The sequence below is a fragment of the Stereum hirsutum genome (assembly GCF_000264905.1).
Source record: "Stereum hirsutum FP-91666 SS1 unplaced genomic scaffold STEHIscaffold_4, whole genome shotgun sequence".
NCBI lineage: Eukaryota > Fungi > Basidiomycota > Agaricomycetes > Russulales > Stereaceae > Stereum > Stereum hirsutum.
In genome coordinates this window covers 1,796,303-1,817,947 of record NW_006763134.1, presented here as the reverse complement: position 1 = coordinate 1,817,947, position 21,645 = coordinate 1,796,303, and the positions used below count along the sequence as shown (strand labels likewise).

The 21,645-nt window shown below is 50.8% G+C and overlaps 5 protein-coding genes across 5 annotated transcripts; 3 read left to right on the top strand and 2 right to left on the bottom strand.

Annotated features, from left to right (window-relative positions):
* STEHIDRAFT_145892 (uncharacterized protein) lies at window positions 1-3,035 on the bottom strand (the record flags this gene model as incomplete). Its single annotated transcript, XM_007302008.1, has 6 exons — window positions 1-735; window positions 1,371-1,547; window positions 1,829-2,179; window positions 2,425-2,483; window positions 2,551-2,822; window positions 3,006-3,035. 6 exons carry the CDS (start codon window positions 3,033-3,035, stop codon window positions 425-427), a joined length of 1,200 nt encoding a protein of 399 aa, XP_007302070.1. The 3' UTR covers window positions 1-424.
* Window positions 3,036-3,943: 908 nt separating this feature from the next.
* STEHIDRAFT_167070 (uncharacterized protein) lies at window positions 3,944-5,061 on the bottom strand (the record flags this gene model as incomplete). Its single annotated transcript, XM_007302007.1, has 2 exons — window positions 3,944-4,698; window positions 4,794-5,061. 2 exons carry the CDS (start codon window positions 5,059-5,061, stop codon window positions 4,226-4,228), a joined length of 741 nt encoding a protein of 246 aa, XP_007302069.1. The 3' UTR covers window positions 3,944-4,225.
* Window positions 5,062-7,435: 2,374 nt separating this feature from the next.
* STEHIDRAFT_145891 (uncharacterized protein) lies at window positions 7,436-11,347 on the top strand. Its single transcript, XM_007302006.1, has 16 exons — window positions 7,436-8,497; window positions 8,552-8,608; window positions 8,663-8,765; window positions 8,837-9,003; window positions 9,074-9,183; window positions 9,249-9,273; window positions 9,364-9,455; window positions 9,516-9,599; window positions 9,670-9,714; window positions 9,787-9,807; window positions 9,862-9,897; window positions 9,967-10,178; window positions 10,246-10,381; window positions 10,449-10,501; window positions 10,578-10,669; window positions 10,769-11,347. The coding sequence occupies exons 1-16, from the start codon at window positions 7,485-7,487 to the stop codon at window positions 11,169-11,171; spliced, it is 2,649 nt and encodes an 882-aa protein (XP_007302068.1). The 5' UTR covers window positions 7,436-7,484; the 3' UTR covers window positions 11,172-11,347.
* A 2,876-nt stretch (window positions 11,348-14,223) lies between these two features.
* On the top strand, window positions 14,224-15,627 carry STEHIDRAFT_167068 (uncharacterized protein; the record flags this gene model as incomplete). Its single annotated transcript, XM_007302005.1, has 9 exons — window positions 14,224-14,236; window positions 14,298-14,318; window positions 14,372-14,407; window positions 14,470-14,495; window positions 14,553-14,738; window positions 14,810-14,945; window positions 15,014-15,066; window positions 15,132-15,223; window positions 15,285-15,627. Exons 2-9 carry the CDS (start codon window positions 14,306-14,308, stop codon window positions 15,625-15,627), a joined length of 885 nt encoding a protein of 294 aa, XP_007302067.1. The 5' UTR covers window positions 14,224-14,236; window positions 14,298-14,305.
* Window positions 15,628-16,165: 538 nt separating this feature from the next.
* Window positions 16,166-19,649, top strand: STEHIDRAFT_167067 (uncharacterized protein). The gene is made up of 15 exons (XM_007302004.1): window positions 16,166-17,167; window positions 17,223-17,276; window positions 17,332-17,434; window positions 17,509-17,675; window positions 17,744-17,853; window positions 17,909-17,933; window positions 17,990-18,081; window positions 18,138-18,221; window positions 18,271-18,333; window positions 18,388-18,423; window positions 18,489-18,514; window positions 18,567-18,752; window positions 18,816-19,004; window positions 19,069-19,163; window positions 19,245-19,649. The coding sequence occupies exons 1-15, from the start codon at window positions 16,194-16,196 to the stop codon at window positions 19,522-19,524; spliced, it is 2,484 nt and encodes an 827-aa protein (XP_007302066.1). The 5' UTR covers window positions 16,166-16,193; the 3' UTR covers window positions 19,525-19,649.
* Window positions 19,650-21,645: the final 1,996 nt, after the last annotated feature.

The following is a 21,645-nucleotide window of genomic DNA, read 5'->3' as shown; positions in this document are numbered from 1 at the left end:
TGTCCGTACTTGGGGCCCATGATCACGAGCAAAAGTTGAACCACAATCGAGGGGGAAACGGTCGGAGAGACAGGAGGAGGCAAGGGAGGGCGCAGCGGACGGGCGAATGCAGGAGGAGCTGCGAAAAAGAATACAATATTCAGCAGGAAATAATATGGCGATGAACCGAAGCATACGATAACAGACGAACGAACGAGCGAGCTACCAAATATGAGTCCACGTCCATGCATGACCTCCATCACACGTCTATCCAACCTGCCCACCCAACTATTGTTCCCGCTATCCGTGGAGCCCGTGATACAGTCAACTGACTGCCCCTCCAGGCAGATATCGTGCCCATAACTCATCGAGCCCAAGATGTGTATATATCCAAGAAGTAAAACATCGACCGTCCCGCTCGAATCGTCCTCACGCACGACACCTCCTACGAGCTATCAACGTCCATCGTCATACTGCTGCCCTCACCCTCACCCTCACCCTCCTCACCACTGCCCTCTTGCCTCTCCGCCGAAGCATTCCTCTGCGACGGGCTCGCTGCCCCTGTCACCTCGCCTCCCGCAGGACCAGATGCAGGATTCAGGTGGTGGACTCCGAGCTGCGCCTGACCTTGCCGACCAGACTGAGGCGACGCGGTCTTCGACTGTGGGGAGGAGGTTGTAGATGATGGACCTGGGCCACCTTGTTTGAGGGAGCGAGCGGAGGGGTTGAACTGGCCACATTTAGGGCAGACGTATTCTAGTAAGGATGAAAGGTAAATCAGTTGTCTGGGTGCTTTGAGAGGGACACGGTGGGCGGGAAATATGGAGAAGAGCGTGAGCGTTATGGTAGAAGGTGCTACGCTGGCAGCGGCGACGACGGGCATGGTCGTTTGCCTATCGATGTGACCATTGCACACTCTGTATTTATAGGCCAATCGTCCACAGATACGCGGTGAAAGGCGAACGCTGACGACAGCGACAACCGTGGAGAGATCTAACCCGGTGGCACATATAGTGACCTTGCACCATAAGGGCACAACTGCCTGTCGTCGTTCTTCACTCTGGAACTTGCTAGCTACACAAGTATTCTCGCTCTCCGAGCCCACCTGATGCTCGTTTATGAGTCCATATTATCGTCGTACGACGATACCAAGGTGGGAGATTGATCCCACCCCTAACGGCCTCGCTTCCACGGGAAATGTCCTCCCTCGCATCGTCGAGCGTCGCTTGCCCATGGAAGTCGCGTCAGACCTACCACCGTGCACTCGCGTCTCCTGGCCCAACCAAACCCCGCAAACACCACTTCAAACCCCGAAAAAAAGCATCCCCAAGAAATCTCTCTCTCTCTCTCTCCCTCTCTTTCAAAAAAGAAAACGAGAAGAAAAGACTCACGCGCATCCTCCCACATACTCTCCTTCACCAACCCATTATGCGCAAAACACTTCTGGCATATGAGCGCGTATCGAGACGCGGCGGGGCCGGGTGCGGCTTCGTCGTCCCCGAGGAGCGCGTCTGCGAGTTTGTCGTACCATTGTTTGCGGGGGTGGGGGATTGGTTGTTGGGGTTTGGCTGTTAAGTTGGTTGGTTGGTTGGTGGGTTGTTGGGTTGGTGGGTGGTCGGTTGGTTGGTGGGGTGGGTTCGGTGGTTGGTTGGTTGGTTGGTTGGTTGAGCGGTTGAGCGGTTGGTCGGTTGAGTGGTCGGTTGGTGAGCGTGTTGAATTCACAGATGCGATAATATAGCATGAAAGGGTAGAAAAAACTCGCATCAGTTTATGTCCCTCTTTCACAAAGATCGGGAACAAGAACGATGGTGCGCGGGTGAACGCGTAGAGGGGTGTAGAAAGTACGCACGCATCAAATGAGTCTGCAACCCCGGACTCAAAGGCATCGGCGTCCTCAACAAATCATTCTGCCCCTGCCCCTGTCCTTGTCCTTGTCCTTGTCCCAGCCGTGGCGGCGTCGACGGCATCTGCGGCCCTAATCCTCCTCTTTGCGGGCTCTGTCCCACTCCTCCCCCTACTCCTGCGCCCATGCCCGGTGCTCCTGGTGGTGCCCCACTGACATTCCTTTGACGAACCCCAGGCGCGGAAGGAGCCTCGTCATACCGCTCGATGAGCGACCGCGTGTTGTAGTAGTTCGTCTTCTTCTTGATGTCTTCGATTTTGGTGCGTTGTTCTTTGTAGAGTGCTTTCAGGGTCTTTTCTGTTCGTTTTTGGGCGTTGTGATGTGGGTCGGTTCGGTGGGTTGGGTTGAGGTCGGGGGAGGTTGAGGTTGAGGTGGGGCGGTGGCGGGAGGTGGCGTTTTGTGGCGGGAGGTCGGTTATGACAAAACATAGATGTTAGAGTTGTGTGTGAGATCGTAATAAGAAGGATGCGAAGAGAACACATAAAGTGGAGAGAGGACAGGGGTGTGGGGTGTGGTGTGGCATGAATGTGTGTGGCACTAACCTTCAGCATCTCCCTTCCTCGTAAAATACATCTGTATGATCCGTCTCGTAAACAAAATCCTGCATTTACCCAACTCAATCAGCTTCTTCCCTCCCAAACCCCTCAAAAAAGAAAGGAGACACATACAAAACAGGCCCCACAAACACCGGCAACGCCCCCACCACCCTCTCCACCCTCTCCCCTCTCTCCCCCTTCATCCCCGTCCCCAACACCCCAAGGGAGGGTACGAGACCCATATACCAAAAGCTGACGTACGCGGCCCATGTGCCGAGGGTGTAGAGCGTGACGAGGAGGGAAGCGCGCCGTTCGCGGAGACGGATTTCGGAGAGGCGGGTTTGACGGTTTTGGATGTCGATGGAGAGGGAGGCGAGGATGGTTTCGTAGTCTTCTGGTTCGGTCTGGGGTCGTTTCGATTTAGGTTCAGGTTTCGTTTGTGAAGAATGAAGAACAGATGGATGTGAGAATGTGGAATGTGGAATGTGGAATGTGGAATGTGGAATGGATGGGTGCCGAGCGCAGAGGAGGTCGTTAGTGAGCTTGGAATCGAAAGAGCGCAAGAATGTATTAAGGAAGTCACGCACCTTTCTGAACCACTTTGTCAAGAACGACATGGCCGTCGGTCGAGTAAAGAGACCAGAGAAAAGAGAAAAGAAAAGAATAAAGGAGAGTGAGAGTGAGGCTGATGCGTGTGGTTAATATAAGGCAAGTTACTTGCTTGACACCGTGCGTCACTCTGTGCCACTGACGCGCATTGTACGGCGCCACGTACACGGTAACGCGGTAAAGTCGAGGCGATATCCTCACGTTTTCCACCCGAGAGAATGTACAAGAGCCAGAAAGAAAGAGATGCTGAGAGGTGATTTTTATCGCAATTTGTATGTACAATTCGATGCACAGTGATTTATCTTGGATTTATCCTCTACAATGAGTAAAGTACGAGTCCGATACTAGTACTGTAACATCTAGACAGACCAAGGCTGATCTATCCATGTAATGGGGTTGAACGAATAAACAGGAAGAAATGCAGGCAGGGAGACGCAAGCGGAGATGGAGAGGTGAGATGGAGATGTGGGAAGATATGGCGAATATATAAACAGCGAAACAACGCGGAAAACAAGGGCAGAGCGCGACGTGGTGATTATGAGATGGATCATGGAACGAAAGGAGAATGAAAGATGAAACAAGGAAGAAAGGAAAAGAAGAGAGAGAGAGAGATGGTATATAAGTAGATGCTAGATGATACACATGGGCGCAGGCAGGCAGGCAGGCAGTTTTACACGAATCGGTGATGAACAGGATTCAGAGGGCAGAGGAGAGGAGATGCGAGTGAGCGGGGATTGGGTGCGGACAAGGAGACAAGCGTCCATAAACATGAAGCAACCCGAGACGCGAGACAGAGAGACAGAGAGGAGGAGGGGTGAGGATGCAAACCAACGAACAGAAAAGAAAGAAATCGATAGCGAGGAAATAGTCCATAAGTGAATACGAGTAGAATGGTCATAACGATGTTGATGAGTGGCGAACGGGTCGATTATCGGAGAGTGAGTCCATGATACTTGAGGGTTGAGAGCGTTGAGAGTCTTGGGTACTTGAGCCTTGAGTATCTTGAGGTCCATATAAATACACTTGTAAAGGGGATTCACGAAGTCTTCGATTCGAACCAGGCACCCGACTTTGAACGTTGAGGCTTGAAATCTTGAGCAGACGTTGGAGCTCTGAAGGTTGAAGGTTGATTGTCGAGCTTGAAAGTGATATTGAATCTTGAGACTTGAAGCTTGATGCGTCGTCTGCTTGAAGCACATCAAACGAAATGCACGACCCATCGATCGGATCCATCTTGAATCCTCGACATTCCCGCAAATCTCGTCTTCGGGCCAAGGAAATCAATCCTCTTGAGCCCATCGCCGGACGTCCTCCTCCGCGCAGCGAACGTGCTCGACGCGATCTGCTGCACGGGCTGGGAGTGCGCGTCGTATTCTCTCCTGTCGGCTGGTCGTTGGAGCTTCTCGTATAGAGCGCGAAGGATGTCGTTGACAGTCACAGTACGAGCGCTGGGTATTTCGATGGTCCAGATCAAGCCAGGAATGACAAGTGTGATGTAGGAAGAAGGGGGATGGGAAGCAGGTTCGTTGAGTGTCTGTGGAGCGAGACGCAGCTCGGTAGGAGGGCGCTTGAGATCGAAGTAGATGGGAGGCTGGGAGCTAGCAACAAGTAAAGGATGGGCCAATGGTACGCCGGGCCTCTGAGGACTCGTAGGAGGGGTAGGCAGGCCATCTGGTCGGAGTGGCGCAATGGAGCGGAGGAGTGGGCGTAAACGATCAGAAGGTTGAACGACGTAAGATGACAGGAGAGATATAATAAGGACGCACAATTGCCAGACGCCACCGGGGGCAAGGGCACCGAGCGCATGCGCGGGGCGGAGGGAGGCGTGCATGGTGCCGAAGAGTAATTGTAAGAGCCGTGGAGCGAGTCGGCGTACGCGCTGGGCGGGGTAGGCGGGAGCCCAATCGAGCTCATCACCGGCGTGGTCGGCGCCTGGGAGCCCGTCGTGCCGGTGAGGCTATTGAGGCTCCAGGCCGGGCTGGAGACATAGGAGGCAGGAGAGTTGCTGTTCTTGGCGGAGTGGTAGGAGGACATCGTGAGCGACGGCGAGGACGAGTGTTGAAGTGCGGCGGGGTGCTTGGGGGTCGGTGGTCGGGAGCAGGGGGATGGAGATTGGACGGAGGCATGGCGGCGGGATTATAAGGGATCGGGGGCGGGGGTGTACAAACAGAAGGCTACAAGCCATGTTGAACGACGCCCGACGCCAGAGCTGAGGACGCTGTGGGAGCGGGAGATGGCTATCTGGCCAATCAGAGCACGGCGCAAGGCGCATCAGCACGTAAAATCAGCACGAGGCCCCGCCGCGTCGGGGGCGCATGCTGCGCAGGCGCCCAGCAGGGCGGGAGCTCGGTCGCTGTTGTCCATATCCATCTATCTGTTCCGATACGCGCCTGATAGAAGGTGCAACAACCCTCCGACCTGCCATCGATTCCGCTCGTCGTTCCCACCGACGCGCGCCTACTCCCGCCTCGGCGGAGTCTCCACAAAAGAGCGGCGCGTTAACTGTCCTCCGCAGACAATGCCGAAGCACGAGGACAATACCAACCGAAGCCAAACAGAGTGCGCAAACAAACCCCTCTGGTATCGAGTCAGTCAACGCCTATCACACGAGATCCGACGAAGACGACGTCGGTGCGAATATCCTCTTGATATCCTCTGATGGATCGTAATGGACCCTTCTATGGGGCATCGCCGCGGCCGATGACTCTGTGAGCTAGTGGGACAGGTAGTTCGAAGGTAGTTCAAAAAGTGGCGTCCGAAATGCACAGGTCTCCGTCGTCGTCGAAGAGGACGACGACGACGACGATGTGCGCTCACGCCACACCAAGTTGAAATGTGGCGGTAATAGCGCGTTTATTGACATCACGTGAGCGCGATACGCGTTGGAGAGAATTATTCGACTTCTGTTTGAATTTGTCGTTGCTTGCTACCAACGCTCTCGTTCTACATCTCCGCAGAGAAGTGTGCGCTCCTGCGTTGAGTTGATCTGTAGGCCAGATATATTGACGGCCAGAGCTCTGATATCCCTGTCATCGCCGGCCACTGAGGCTTCGCTGCCTCCTATGGCACTAAAGTTTATACCCATACTACTACTACACCCTGCAAGTTCGCCATACTCCTGCTTTTAGGGCGTGCTTTTCTACACCAGATGGGCATCTGGACTTTGACGTCAGACTTCGGGAGCTGCTACACTATCCCCGACGCGTTAAAGCCAAGTTAAAGCACGACTGCGCGTTCATTTTCTCGGTTTCCTCGCTGGCATGTTCTGCTCCTCGACGTCAACGGCACCACAGGTACTACTATCGCTTTCAGTGCTTCTATTTTCGTTTATCCAGAGACTGTTACGTTCGACCTCAAGACGTCCTGGCTCGCGATGAACATCCTCTAGCGGCCTGGACTGTGGCATTACCCATTTCGTGCTCTCTCGTCCCAGAGACCCTGACAAACTCTTCGAGCTTGCCGTCGAGGGCCTCTCCATGTTCATCATTAGCGGGACTGAGGACGTTGAGGTCTACCGAGATATATTTGTGGCTGTATTTTCGAGTCGCCGTAGGTACACACTGTTCCAGGCGCATTCACAGGATAGACTTCATTCTACGACGATCCTCAGGACCTACATCACTTTGAGACCCAAAATCCCGACACATACAGCATGTATATTGATCTCTACATACAAACCGCTCCCTGTGATTATTCTCGTACGCGATCCGGTCTCATTACTAACTGTGCTACATAAAAGTCGGCCACATTTGGGTCTCAACAAATATATTTGCACCCCTTTTCCTCTTCGATAAAAGCGAAGCATGGAAGCTGTCACTACATCTTAGCATATATAGGCAAACATCTGTCCATGGATGTGTGATGCTACTACTGTAAATTACAATCATTGAATGGCTATGTGGCGCTGAATCTGTGGCGTTAGTAGTATCGCCTTCAAAGATCTGTTCTGTTTGGTGGCCACGATTTATAACTTTAGACTCGAGCTCTCATCCTAGTTCTAAAATTCGACCCAAGTACGGTAGTCGCTGTACTACGAAGGCTGTTCCGCTCTGAGCAGAACATCCAAACGTCTTCAGAGGTCTTCAGCTATGTAGATAGCGGTGCAATCTTGCCTTATGTAAGCCCCCTGTTGGAAAAGGTCCCGCCCGTTGCTCGCAACAATTCTTTTGACACCTATTCCTGCACCTTCACGTCGCCATTTATTCCTTGCGACTCCAACATCTCATCCTGTACCATTGGCCTCCTTAGAACTGATATTGGTGTCAAGGCATTCAAACTAGCCACGGCTTGGCACGCGATTATCTAAAATGATAAGGAACAGCATCTCAAGTTTAGCGCTTACTCGATACACGAGGCCAGTTTTCTCATGGCTCATTGCGCATTTCCTCATCATGCCTCGACTATAACTGGGAGCTGGAAGGCCGTGCCACATACCCCTTCTCTTCCTCTTCCTGTACATGTCCTCTTTTCTTGTCTGGCTGCAGTCCATTCTGCAGCGTCTGAGGGTCAAATTCTCCCGTAATATTCATGGCATCCTCAAGTTCTTCTCTTGGCTCCTTCGCCAGTCGCGGTGTTCGCGCGGATTGTTGAAGGCGGCAAAGGGTCGGGGTGGCACACAGGATTCAATAATACCGAAGGACACCTCCTCTCCATCACCCGAGCGCATCGTTCTGACCAAACCCGAACCCGACGTTTCCATCGCTGCGAGCGCCGTGCCCCGTTCCGCGTATGCGGGGAGCGTTCCAAACCTTGCCGCCATCCCAGAGAGCCCCAACCCTCCTCGACCTTCCACATGGTTCACTCGTCCCAACTCTGTCGCAGTACCAAACCACGAATCCCTAAGCCCATACCCAACCCATGCTCCATTCCATACTCGATCATGTCAGGACATCCCCCTTCATTCACGCCCCACACATGAGGCCAACACCGAGGACAGCGCGAGCACAAGTAGCCACCGTCAGTCAGTCGCCAGCCACATCGGGTCCATTAATGTCGTTACGGGCTCGGCTACGCGAGTATCGTCTCGAGCACCTTCGAGGTACTTCGGTGGAGGGCTGTCGCAGGCGTCACGATCCCCGTCTCGAAACCGTTCCCGAGCTCCCTCCCCGGTTCAAACCAATGGTCCCAGCATTGCCACACCTATCTCGACTCCTCCTGTTCGTTCTGGAACCCTAGGAACCCGGTCGTCGTCTAGTGTCAACTTGAGCGTAGTGAGCCCTTCGGAATCGTCTTTAGCTTTAAACAACGAGTCGCTCGCGTTCTCGTCGTTACATCCTGGATCGGTACCGCACTCGCCTAGGTCTTCGAGAGTTGAACTTGGCGCGAATGGTGCGAATGGTGCTGTCGAACCTTCTAATGAATCAGTGACCGTGGATGACGGGTCGCAGGCTTCTATACCCTTACCAGAGGGGAGACGGCTCAACCACCTAAGTCCCGAAAGGACACAACGATATGACAGGATCTTCATAGTGTGAGTGTGATGTTTGTCTTAGATGTAATGGACTATACCTGACGCGTGCTGCAGACCCCAGTTTCAAGACGTGGAGACGGTTTTTCCAGCCCTGAAGACATCTTGGCCACAGTATGTGCTTTTCTGTATGTACGTCAAACGGGGATGTCCTCACAAACTTCATAGCTGCAAGGAAGACGAGCACGGAAATTGGATACCCGCATCTTCTGGGGACTGGACTCCAATGCTGCACCCCGAAGGCAACTTGTACTTCTATCACCCCGACAAGGTCTGTCCCGCTTTTGTTTGACTCTCTTGGCGCGTGGAGAAGATTCCGACAGAGTATGTCTGCCTTTCAAGCACATCTATACCGACATGTATCTATACAACGACACGATTCGCGCGGAAACAGAACTTTTCGCGGCATACTTGGACGATCTGCTCTTAGCCTTGCGCAAACCTTTACCTACGAACAATTGGGAGCTCGTACTTGAGGTACGGGATTGTGATGACGGCACGAAGGACTGGTAAGTTGGTTTCTGCAGTCTTAGGCGCCGTCGATGATAGTGATGGTGATGATGACTGATACCTTGACAGGTTCTACTATTATATCGACCACGAACAGCGATGCGTCTTCTGGTTGCAGACGTATGCCGATCCGGACTTCGTCGACGATAATAAAATCAAACATAATCCGTCGCACCTAAGTAAGTCTTCACCAGCCCTTGCTGTGCAGTCTTCCTCATAGTTATTCTGCTTGGTCTTGGATTAGAAATGCTACTCGAGTCCCAATACTGGTAATATTTTATTCTTTGCTTGCAGCCATAGCCTATATATATATATATATATATATATATTGCCAAAACTCACCATGATGCCGATCACAGGGTCCATTGGGCTTACTTTCCCAAAGGAGACCGCGATTTTCCTGTAGAAGTCTCGGACGATCTCCAGGGCCTGCTTATAACGTGTGGCGTCGGTGAGTCTCCTCGTATTACGATATCGTTGCGCTCAGTTCGTCCAACCCACCTGGTTTCAGATTTCATCACTTCTACCGCGAGCACTTGCCCTTATACCGTCGCTGACGTGAAGACCTTCACGAGTTTCATCAAAAAGGCTCAATGTAGGTCACCAGTTTGAGTATCTCGACGGTCAGACTCGTGTTGCTTACTTACTTATGAACGTAAATGCAGCTTTACCGGATCCGAAACATAATCCTTATTTGGCGTGGACGATAGGTACGTTCGTTTCTGTCCATGTTAAAGCCGACTTTTAAGATGCTGTCTGCTGACTTCTTCAATCATCCACAGCACGACTGATGTCTTTCATGGGTATGTGTTATTTGTTTTTTTTTGAATATCTCTAGCGTATTGACAGGACAACAGTGTATTGGCGATGGTGTCATTTCCATGGACAGCGAGGTACGATTATCATCTCTTGTAACGTCCGTTTTCGATCACTCGATTGATGGATATTCTCCGCTCTTACAGGAGCCAGGCTGGACCGAGAACAATCAGTTCATCGAATGGAACCACGGCCCAGGACGCTTCTCATTTCCATATTCTCCCCCGTATTTTTCTTCGCCCCTGAGGTCCATCTGACGGAGGTGGAGAAAATCTGGACGGACGAGGTCTTGAACAACACGACATGGAAGCCATTCATCGACAAGTTGCTTGCTGAGTGGCAGGAGTTCGTCCTTTTCGTATGTTTTGTTTGGCCCGCCTTCCTTCGTCTTCGGTGCTCACTCACGCGTGATTCACATTCCAAAGGGGACCGTGCTGTTGAACGCTAATGTCGCGTTTCTGGAGATTCCGTATGTCGGGGAGACTGCTCAAGCCGGGGTCTCACAGATACTCAGTTACTTGTCCATCATTGCGAGTGTCGGAACTATAGTCCTTGGCCTGCGTAAGCCTTCTATCATCCTCTTCCTTGGAATTACAACACTGATCCATGACGTTTTGATGTACTGCAGTCCTCATCCGACAGAATCGCGCCAAGGCATCGCGGGAAGTACCTGCCGAAGCGGTGGGTCCCTTGACTTTTCGTTACTCGTGGTATCACAACTGACAAACTCTCGCTATCATGCTCTCACTTGCGCTAGGCTAATCATCTGATAGCCATGAAGTCAAAGAAGTATGGTCTGGAACCACTCGCCATATTGTATAGTCTTCCATACGCTCTCCTGATGTGGTCGTAAGTCTCGTCTATTCTTGCCTGTGTACACCCTCCAAAGTGCTCTATTTGCTCGCTCCTGTTCATGGTCGCTGATGCCTCCACCCGTTCATCTCATAGAATGCTCCTCTTCGTCGTCGCATTCCTCACCCTCTGCTTCAACGGCTCCGACCTCACCACCCGCCTCCTCGTCGGCCCCGTCTTCCTCGCCATAATCGTCCTCATCACCTGGTGTCTCCTCTCCGGCATCTCCATCGCCGCCGACACCTGGTTCGCCGGTTCCCGGCGGCTTTGGTCCAAATGGATAGAGTTGACGAAGAATAATAGGATGGTGTTCCAGCAGCGGTGGGCAGAAAGGGATGGGGACAGGTCATTCCTGTGGGAGGAGGTGAGGAGGTGTTTTCATTTTCGGGGAGTCGACTCGGAGGAAGTGGCCATGGGGAATGGGATGGGGATGAGAGCCAGTGATACGGCTAGTTATATATCTACGCGCACGCACATGAATGATAACGCTACTGTATGATTGTGATGTCGATAGGGTTGTAGTCGCGGGGTGGACCTGTGCCACTGGCAGGTGCGACCATTGTATTTACGCCATACTTAAACTGTGTCTTTTTTCCTTTTCTTTTCTTTCTGTATTATACTTGTACCTATTAGACACTTACTATCGTTCTGGATGCTGTATCTCTGGTACATACTAACGACCGTGATGAATTGGATTGGCCAGGATTGGCCTGACTTCTGTGGTCGCGAATGTGGCGCCGGTACAGTGAGGCGAGGTCTCGCGGAATGTGTCGGGAGGTGCACGGACCAGCGTGGGAATTGTTGTTGAGAATTTGTGTGGCGTACGCGTTGCAGGGGTTTTCCCTGTTCCTCTGCTCGACAACCACAGTAACACTTAGGACGCACAATTCCTTGCATCCGGGATAACGGACCATCGTCAAACTCTAGGGCCTAAATCGATTATAGTTCTTTATGCTCTTTGCTGCCGTAAAGAGGCACTTGGATCCTAGCAGCCTGTCGGACTCGTTGGCAGCTTCGTGCTCGCCCAATGCTCACCACAAGACGCTGGTCAATGAGATTCATCATCCCAAGCGATACTGGTACATCCTCTTTGGTTCATATCTACCACTCTTTTCCTGCGTCTCCGTGCTATAAATGGCTGCATCAACTTGCTGTGGCGGCACCTGAGCAGGCTTAAGCGCACAGCAACATGAGGCGTATCTCTTGCCTATCGTGTTCCGTTATTTACTCACCGTGGACGGTATATATGCAGTGAATGCTGCGATGCAGCGTCTGCTCTTTCCCTCTTTCCCTCTTTCCTGAAATGGCTGCTCTTCTATCCTGGCTGCTGCTCTATCTTCACCGCTTGAAGAATCGACTTTCCTCTGGCGTCCGCGGCCTGCTTGCATTCCTCTTCAAGCTATGGCGCCGACGTCCCAAAGGACCCTTGAAACCTGGGCGAGGCAATACGCATATTTATGGGTCATCTAAAATGGTCCGCTCCCCAACTCCAAACAATAGCGATGGAGAACGGGGCGACGGAATCGTCTGCGCCAGCTACGTGCCTCGCTCAGCACGGAGTAGCAGTTCTCCAAACGTCTCCAGCATTCCTGTGGAGAACACTGCCCACCCTCGACCGATGGTCAGCGATCACTCCGCGGCGCCCACGGTTCTGCACCCAACACTCCATATCCCATACATGCTCGATGTTCCCTACACCACTCAGTCACAGCAGGACGTATCGTTTTACTCCCGTCCTTCCAGAGAGGCGCACGCGGAGGACAACATGAGCCTCAGCGATCGTCTTTCCATTCGATCTGCTATTCACAGGCCGGGGCGAGGTCCCCGAACGACCCGTATATCGCCTCGGGCTCCGGCGCATTACTTGGTTGGGGGCGGCATTTCACCAATCACACGATCGAGGTCTCCCTCTCCTGCTCCTTCGATCACACGATTGAGATCCCAATCACCAGCCCCTCCAATAGCACAACCGAATGCATCTTCTGTCGCTGGGCCTTACTCCACTTCCGGTCCTCAAAGGTCGGAGTCATCGCCTGTTAGCGTTTGTATACAAAACCCCTCGGAATCTTCGTTCGCTTTGAACAGTATCGACTACAATGTTGCCGATCCATCTGATTCTGGTCACTCGGGTGTGACTCTTTCGAGAGAAACCTCCAGAGGAGTAGATGACCCTGATTTGAGCGCCGACTCGACGCGTGTCAACGAGACACCATACCCAAGTTCAACACGTGCGTCTTGTGTCTCATTTCAAGTGCCTGAGGACTGGAGGCCGCAGCCGTTCAATCCTGAGGAGACAAGTCGATATGACAGAGTGAATCTGATGTACGTTCAGTTTTATCATCCCTTCCCCAGTCTGGGCTGATGTGTTATCGAATAGATCAGCGGATGTCGACGACAACCTATTGATACTACCATTGAAGACATCTTGGCCTCAGTACGCTTCTTCTAGAGTGCACAGCTACCATATCTGACTGTGGTTCAATTTGTAGCTCGATAGAGACGGATACAGGGGCATGGGAGGCCGCATCTTGTGGCGAGTGGACTCCAGCCACGCACCCAGAGGGAGGGCTGTATTTTTATCATCCTCGACACGTACGTGCGAGCTCCAACGCGAACGTCAGTATTCAACTGATATTTCGTGCCAAATAGCGTGCATTTACAGATAACTACTTGTATGACAAGGATGAACGACAGGAGGTTGAGAAGTTCCTCGACTGTCTGCTTGGACATCTTTCCTCTTCCGGAAAACCTCTACCTTCTAATGATTGCGAGCTCGCGCTGGAGATCAGAGATGATGGTGATGAAAAAAGGGGATGGTATGCTTACGCCTTTTTTTCCCTGTTGTGTTATTAGAACTGAACTGCGATATCTCTAACATCACAGGTACTACTATTATGTGGATCACAAATCGAGAGGCTTGTTTTGGCTGCAGCCATATGAAAGCCCTCATTTTCTTTCTCATACCTGGGGGAAAAAGAATCCATCTCACGCGAGTGCGCCCTGCTGTTTCACAAGTCATTTTATTCACGCTTATACGAATTTTCTACAGAGCTAGGAATCGAAAGCGAATATTGGTGTGGACCATCGGTCTCTCATTACCATTGTCTTCTCATCAGTTTCCTAGGGCACATTGGGCATTGTACCCAGTAGGACGAAACCCCCTTCCGGAAGGTACCATGGACGAACTTCAAGGAATGCTGATTGCATGTGCTACGGGTGAGTGTGTTGCGAGTATTAGACCTTATATCTTTCAAGTTTACTTGGAACTCGTTGGCGGAAGATTTGTCCGATCCGCCAATGAGCTTTCGCCAAAAGTTCCAAGTTTTCACTAACATATAAGCCCTATTATTTCGCTTACAAACTGATTATTTCACTAGATACTATGACATCGGCAAGCAGCACCTCGCCATACAACTTGAAGGACCTGAGAACATTCATAAGTCTCGTAAAGAAAGGAGGCGGTCAGTAAACTTCATTTTGTTCATTTCGGGAGAGAGGATGTTTCTGACTCTGCCGCAGCCTTGCGCGATCCTTCTCGTAATGTACACATTATATGGACCGTTGGTGAGACTAATGGCATCGTCCAAGTTATACGGCGACGTAGCTCACAAGATTTCAATCACAGCACGATTAATGTCCTATTTCCGTGAGTGTCCTATGCGCGCTGCGCTACAGCCCTTGACTAAGGCTTCCAACTAGTCTCCTGGAGGTTTCTCCATTTTCACGGGCAAAGACGTAAGTCCATCTTCACCATTTGTACACCCCGTTGTATTGCTTTAACTACATTATTCCTCCAGATGCACGGTTGGACCGCGATCTTTCGGTTCGTGGGTTTGTCCATCTCTATCGCCGATCAGACTTACTGTCATACATGAAACAGGTTCATAGTCGAGAATGTCGCCGTAGGACAATGTTGATATCGATCTTCTCTCCCATTTCTTTCTTGGCTCCAGAGGTGCACTTGACCGATCTGGAGAAGATGTGGACAGATAAGGTCGTGAACAACCCTACATGGAAACCATTCATTAAGAAGTTACTTGACGAATGGCAGGAATTCGTTCTTTATGTGAGACCATCCATTTACTCCTTTTGAACCATAGATCTCTGACAGATCACATCTGTGGTTCTTCCATACAGGGAACAGTCCTGTTGAACGCCAATGTGGCGTTTCTGGACATAGGATACGTGGGGGATTCAGCCAAGGCAGGAATAGCACAATTTTTAAGCTATGTATCCATCGTGGCGAGTGCAGGTTCTATAGTGCTCGGTTTACGTATGTGCTTTGCCCTTCGTCTCCTTCAAATTTCATCTTGACAGCAATTGATTTGCTTTACAACGTAGTACTCATCCGACAAAATCGGAGCAGGGCAAATCGAGAGGTTCCCACAGACGTCGTATGCTTGTCTTGTCATCTTTGTCGCGTTGACTTTTTTCCTGATTTTTGATTGCATCTGTATAGACCCAGTATCTAGATGCCATGATGTCAGGGAAGTACGGGCTAGAACCGCTCGCCATAATCTACAGTCTTCCGTATGCATTGCTGATGTGGTCGTAAGCCTGTTATCTCTCAACGACCATCAAACTCACCACTAACTCAAGCTCCATTTCCTAGGATGCTCACGTTTGTCGTGGCCTTTCTCATTGTCTGCTTCAACGGTAGCAATCTCCCCACACGCGTCTTTGTTGGCCTATCGTTCTTTATCGTTCTGGTCGCCATACTCTTGTGTCTGGTAAAGAGTACGAACATTGCCGTATTCACATGGCTCTCCGGTGTTGTGGAGAGGTTCCGTGTAGAAGATGGTTCTGGACAGAGGAGGTTCCGAAAGCTATGGCCGACTTCATTTGCGAGCCTCTCCTTATTCTTAAGAGCTACTTTAGGGCCTCAGAACTCTCATGTGACTGCCGTGCCTAACGGTACAGCTGCGGGTAGTAGCAATAACGCCACGGAAGTTTGAATATTTTGTATTCGTCAATGACTTCCACATCGATCTACGTTGCTCTCGCACATAAAGCGTTTTATTCTTGTAATATACTATGTATATCTCCCAGTGGCATTTTACAGAGTGTCCAAGCTGTTGCCGTTGGAGATCGTTGCAATCTGTTGCAATCTGTTGCAATGTGTGGACATCAATGTGGCGCATATCAAGCATGGCGGTGGCGCTAAAATCCACTTTCTTGCGAGTGGCACTATTATGTAACCCCAATTTTTTTTTGAACAACTTCTCGAACATGAAACTAAACGACAACAGACCCTCAGCTTTTTTTTCCCCTCGACGCCTTGTCCTACAGTATTGCAACAGTATTGACGCATCTACTGTGTTCGCTTTTCTGCATATACGCCTGTATATGGGTCGCGCCAATGGCATAGCCTTGCACCGCATCTATTCTTGCGCGGACAACATGAGGATCCTCTCCTGCCTTTTTCGCGTACTCGGTTCCACGTTCCATCCTGTCCGTGGTATATATACGTGATGTTTGGCGTCGGTGATCTAGCCAGGGTGGTCCCTGTCTCTCCATCTCTATGTCTGGGCTACTACGATCGTCTCTCATCCTGCGGCTTTTCATAGTTCTGCGTCGATTGAAGAGTCAATTCTCTTTCGATGTTCGTAGATTGCTGTCCTGGTTCTCCTGGCTGCTCCGGCGTTGCCAGGAAGGCAAACCAAAACAAATACAGAATCAGATGAATGGGCAGGCAAAGGCTCTTGGGGATGACCCGCACCCATCACGAGTTAGTATATCCAGCCAAGAGCCTCAGGGTCGAGCAGACGCAGTATTCGTTTGTGCGAGCTTCGTTCCGTATTCAGCTCGTACAGACAGTCTTCCCAATCTCGCCATTGCGAGGCCAGAGAGCCCTGGAACACCTCGTTATACGTTTGATGACCGCCTAATTTCCACGCCAAACCCGACTCACTCATTAAGCCCCTACTCGGCTGGTACACCCGTCACCACACGGTCTCTCCAGGACACAACCTTTCGCTCTCGCGCCTCCCGTGGTACGCTATATATGCAGGACGGCGAAAGCACGCACGATAGCCGATTTTCTGCCACCTCTACTCAAAATATGGTGCATAAAACTGCCAATACGCGTATATCATCTCGCGCACCCTCGAGGCATTTTGGAGGAGGAGTGACATCTGATCCTCAATCACGCTCCCCTGCACCCCCTCTTCTTTCAGCTAGTGCATCTCAAATTGCTGGACCACGCTCTACCTCCATACGCTCCGCATCATCTTCTATTGTTGAAATCGACGTGGAGGCTGCGTCGACGCCCCCATCCACTACTACCGATAATGTGGCCCAACCATTTCAATCGACTCATACTGTGGCGTCCGAAGGAGGTCTCTCCCTTGCTAGTCCCTACAGCGGATCAGCTACCGTCGCTGCGTCTTCACAACATGACCCATCGAACAAAGTGTACCCCGAACCTCCTGAAGGTCGTACTGTGATGCCCTTCGATCCCGACAGTACTAGGCGGTATGAGAGAACCTACTTGATGTTCGTGCATGTCTTCAACGCTCTTCCAGCTTGAGCCATCTGATGTTTTTTTCAGGCCTCTCGCTGATGGAAATATGCAAATACCGCCCATGACAACAACATGGCCGCAGTATGTCTCCGTACACCCTGCCGTTCTCTATCCAGGACTAATTAGTAATCGCTAGTTCTAAGGAAGGTGAAACGGGGGAGTGGAAGACTGCATCCTGTGGAGAGTGGTTGGCCGTAATGCACCCTGAAGGAGGGCTGTACTTCCGTCATCCTCAGAAGGTACGTGATGTCTACTAATCCTAATCTCATGTCTTCTCTTCATCAACGCAAACCTTCTGACGCGCGCACGACAGCATGTCTATACAGACAACTACATGTACGATGATATCGAACGGATCGAGGTGGAAGATTTCATGGATTATCTGGAAGAGTGTCTCCGCGAGACGAAGCAGACCATTTCATCGGATCAGTACGAGCTTGTACTGGATGTCGGAGCCCATTACAATGGTACAAGACTGTGGTAAGAGCGCCTAATTCGCCTCTTTCAGATATAGTACTCAAATTAATCCTCGACTTCGTTCGTCGCAGGAGATACTACTATGTCGACCATACCTCACGCTGCTTATTCTGGGTGCACCCCTACGAGCGTCCTGCTATCTTGAGTCAGGTGGAAGGCAAGAAGAATCCGTCTCACGCGAGTATGTCACTCTTCATTGACCGCTCGGAAACTATGCTTACATTTGATCTCATAAGGACTGGCGATCGAGAGCCACTATTGGTAAGAGGCCTCGTAGGCCACACACCATGAAATCGCACAGCTGACCATGCCTCTAGGTCGCACTGGGCCCTTTACCCTTGCGGAACTCACGCGTTTCCTGAGGATATGATCGCAGAGCTCCAGAGTCTGCTTATCATGTGCTCAATTGGTGAGTGGTCACCAGTCAAATATACTTTGCGACTCCATTGACTCACCCATCCACAGACACAATGACTTCAACAGGCAGCACCTCGCCCTATGATCTGAAGGATATGAAGACCTTTATTAGCCTCCTTCAGACAGGGAACAGTACGTCTGCAATATGTCCTGCACGGACGTGTGCTGATACTCGTGCCAGCTTTGAACCCTTCTCGCAATCCCTATCTTATATTCGTCACAGCACGCCTGCTGTCCTTCTTCTGTCAGTTTTCTACGTTTCTCTAAGCACTAGAGCCCATATCTTATGCACCACTAGTGTACTGGAAATACGTCCACTTTCATGGGCAGAAAGGTACGCCATGTTCTTAAGGATCATCCTTGGGAGCTCTGACATTGACTGCGTTCTTTCATGTATAGAGGCTAGGCTTGACAGAGGACAATCGGTTCGCTATCTAATCCCTACCAACTTCTTTAGTTTATTGACCATTCGAGCAGGTCTATCGTCGCACCTCCCGCGATAGGACACTTCTGATCTCGGTCCTATCACCTGTATTTTTCTTCGCCCCCGAAGTTCACTTAGAGGAACTAGAAAAATTATGGACAGATGAGATCGTCAACATCTCCAGGTGGAAACCATTCCTGGATGGCCTGCTGACGGATTGGCAGGAGATGGTGCTCCTTGTATGTCCCGTTCCCTTCGTTAGCACCTACGCCGGAGTCCGCTGACGAATTAGTATCGCGTAGGGTGTCGTGCTCTTGAATGCCAACGTCGGGTTCCTGCAGATCGAATACGTCGCGCAGTCAAGGCACGCATCAGCCGCACAGATCTTAAGTTATGTGTCCATCGTAGCGAGCATGGGTTCGATCATCCTAGGGCTCCTACTTGTCCGACAAAACCGCGGCATGGCTCAACGCGAGAATTCTAGCGAAGTGGTGAGGTTTTTACTCTTTGACATTTACGGTGGATGTCATCACTGAAACTTCACTCTTGGAAAAGGCGCGGTTATTAAAGCTGTCGGTGAAATCCAACATTTACGGCCTAGAGCCATTAGCCATCCTCTACAGTCTTCCGTATGCGCTTCTCATGTGGGCGTGAGTGCACTCGTTTTCTACTCGATCTTTATGAAATTGTCGTAGCACGTACTCAGTCCTCAACGTTGTTTTCACATTTAGAGTGGTGGCTTTCGTTGTATCATTTCTTATCGTTTGTTTCGAAGCCAGCAACTTAGCCACCCGCCTGTCAATGGGGGTCGTCTCCTCTGCTGTCTTATTCGCCATCGCATGCTGTGCCCTCTCTGGTCTCAGCATATCCTCCAAAACGTGGCGCTTCGACGTCGAGCTCAACTATACCGTATGGTTGGACTCTTTGAGGGAGTGGGGGGAGACGATCGGGGATGCTCGTGGAGCTTTATGGAGTCTTGCGTTTGGGCGGAGGGCTGAGCAGCTGCCCTAAAGCTTGACACAGCTCACTACTGCTACTCATCGTGAATATATGCATGTCTGACTCAAGGGTAGAGGCTCGTCTCGATATGTATAATGTATGTTCACGTTTGCATGCTGCTGTACCGGTTACTTGCCATGAAAGTTACGTTGACTTTGACTGAATTCATTCTTCGCTATTTGTCATTTGATGTGCTTGGAAGTTTCCCGTAGCAGATCACGATGAAATATGCAAACTAGAACCAGGCATAGAGTAGCCCATGCTGCTGAGTGCAACACGTAGTGTGCGATCAGGCAGTGACAATGATATAAAGCGGCCGTTTGTATAGCATAGCCATCAGGTAATAAGGATCAACGACGTTGACTCAAGAACTGTGTTGCGTACCCTCTTCCTAGTACTCGAAACACCGAGTTCAAATGACCTATATAGTAAACGAGAGCGCGCTTCAGTCTCGGGGCCCTTCTCCCGTCATTTATTTTAAAGCGTCACAAGTTCAGCGCTATGGAGAAATGACGGCGCCGACGAAACCAAACATAGATATCTTCGAGTGCATGTAGCTGCATGTGCACTACATAGGCACTACTCTGATCATTCAAAACCGAGACAGATCGTGAGATCAATGCAGAAGGTAGTCGAATTCACTAGCAAACTCGGGTTATAAACGCACACGGGGGAGCTGAAAATTCCTCAAGATACGGCTCATGAGAGCCCGTCATTACACTATGCTTACCAGTAGGGACACTGGATGTATCGTATAAGGTTGCTTATAGTAAGATACTGGGAACGTTAATAACGGGAACGACGCAATGAGCGAAGCTGGTCGAGCTAAAGATGGTCATGAGTCCAAGATAACCAGACCAAGAGACGCTGCCTTCGTCTTCCCTGACATGTTTAAATTTCTCACCAGACAGATAATGCGGACTGTTGACCACGGGTACAGACAGCCTAAATGAGAGATGAACAAATAGCTATGAGGGACTGGGTATACCAAGATTAGAGAGTAATGGCGGGATGAATACGAACAATGGAAGTTAGTTTAATAGCCGAACCTTCTATCATCCTTCTCCCGCCACACACAAAGCGCAGACTGTGGCCCGCAACGCTAAACGGGTACAGGACGGTCCCTGTGCGTATCAGGCCTGCCTGCGGGCACCAATGATCTAGGAAGTATCGTAAAACAGGATCAATACCGCCTAGAAATTTCTGGAAAGACTACAGTGTGGTTCACGAAATCCGCGGGAAAGAAGCCTAGCCTCATCGCATTATTGCTGTTCAATTGCTACTTAACGAGCTGCCAGCGGTATCCTGAAGGTGAAATTCCCAACAGTGGCGGTACCTAAGTGTATCCCATATGACTTTCCGAGTATGTTGACGGGATCCCGTTATCATCGCGATGCACCACCCGCCAGTGTCGGAAGTGTAAGAAGGGCCAAGGCAGTCAAAGGTTCTTCCCACGTGATCAATGAGAGGAGCTGGTTTACCTGTTTATTTTGCTGCAGTGGTTTGACGAACAAGTTGTTCCATCTTCATGATGCGGTGAAGGTGATTCATTTCCATCAGCACCATATGAGAACCGAGTAGAGACTCCGTCGCCCACTATGATAGGTGAAACAGAGGTCCGAGACGAAGCGCCGTCTGACGACGCCCGAACTCGACTGATGTGGCGGTGGTATAAATACCATTATCCATTATCTGACAAGACGAGCGCTTATATAGGCCAAGCCGCATTGGCATGCGCGGCTCGGAGTGGCGGGGTGAAGCTGTCACTTCCGCCCACGGAGAAACGAGCCAAGGACGGGATCGAGGAGAAACAGACGGTATAATTTCAAAGCTTTTCCAAAACTCTGTCATGATGATTCATGGAGGAAATCCCCGCTACCCCAGACGTGCTCCAGAGCAGCCCCAGTCAAGCTCCAGTGACACTAAAGAGCCCCTCGGAGCCTTGCGGAGCGAGCTGACGTCGAGCTTTCTTCGTCAGTCTTGCGCCCATGCTATCCCGAGTAGTCCCAAGTATGTGTACCCAACTGCAAACGATGGAAATCAATGCGCGGGTCAATACCTGATACTGAGGAATGCCCCATGAGTTACTCAGTACCGTATCGCTTTAAGTGCGACTTATACCCCAGGAGCTTT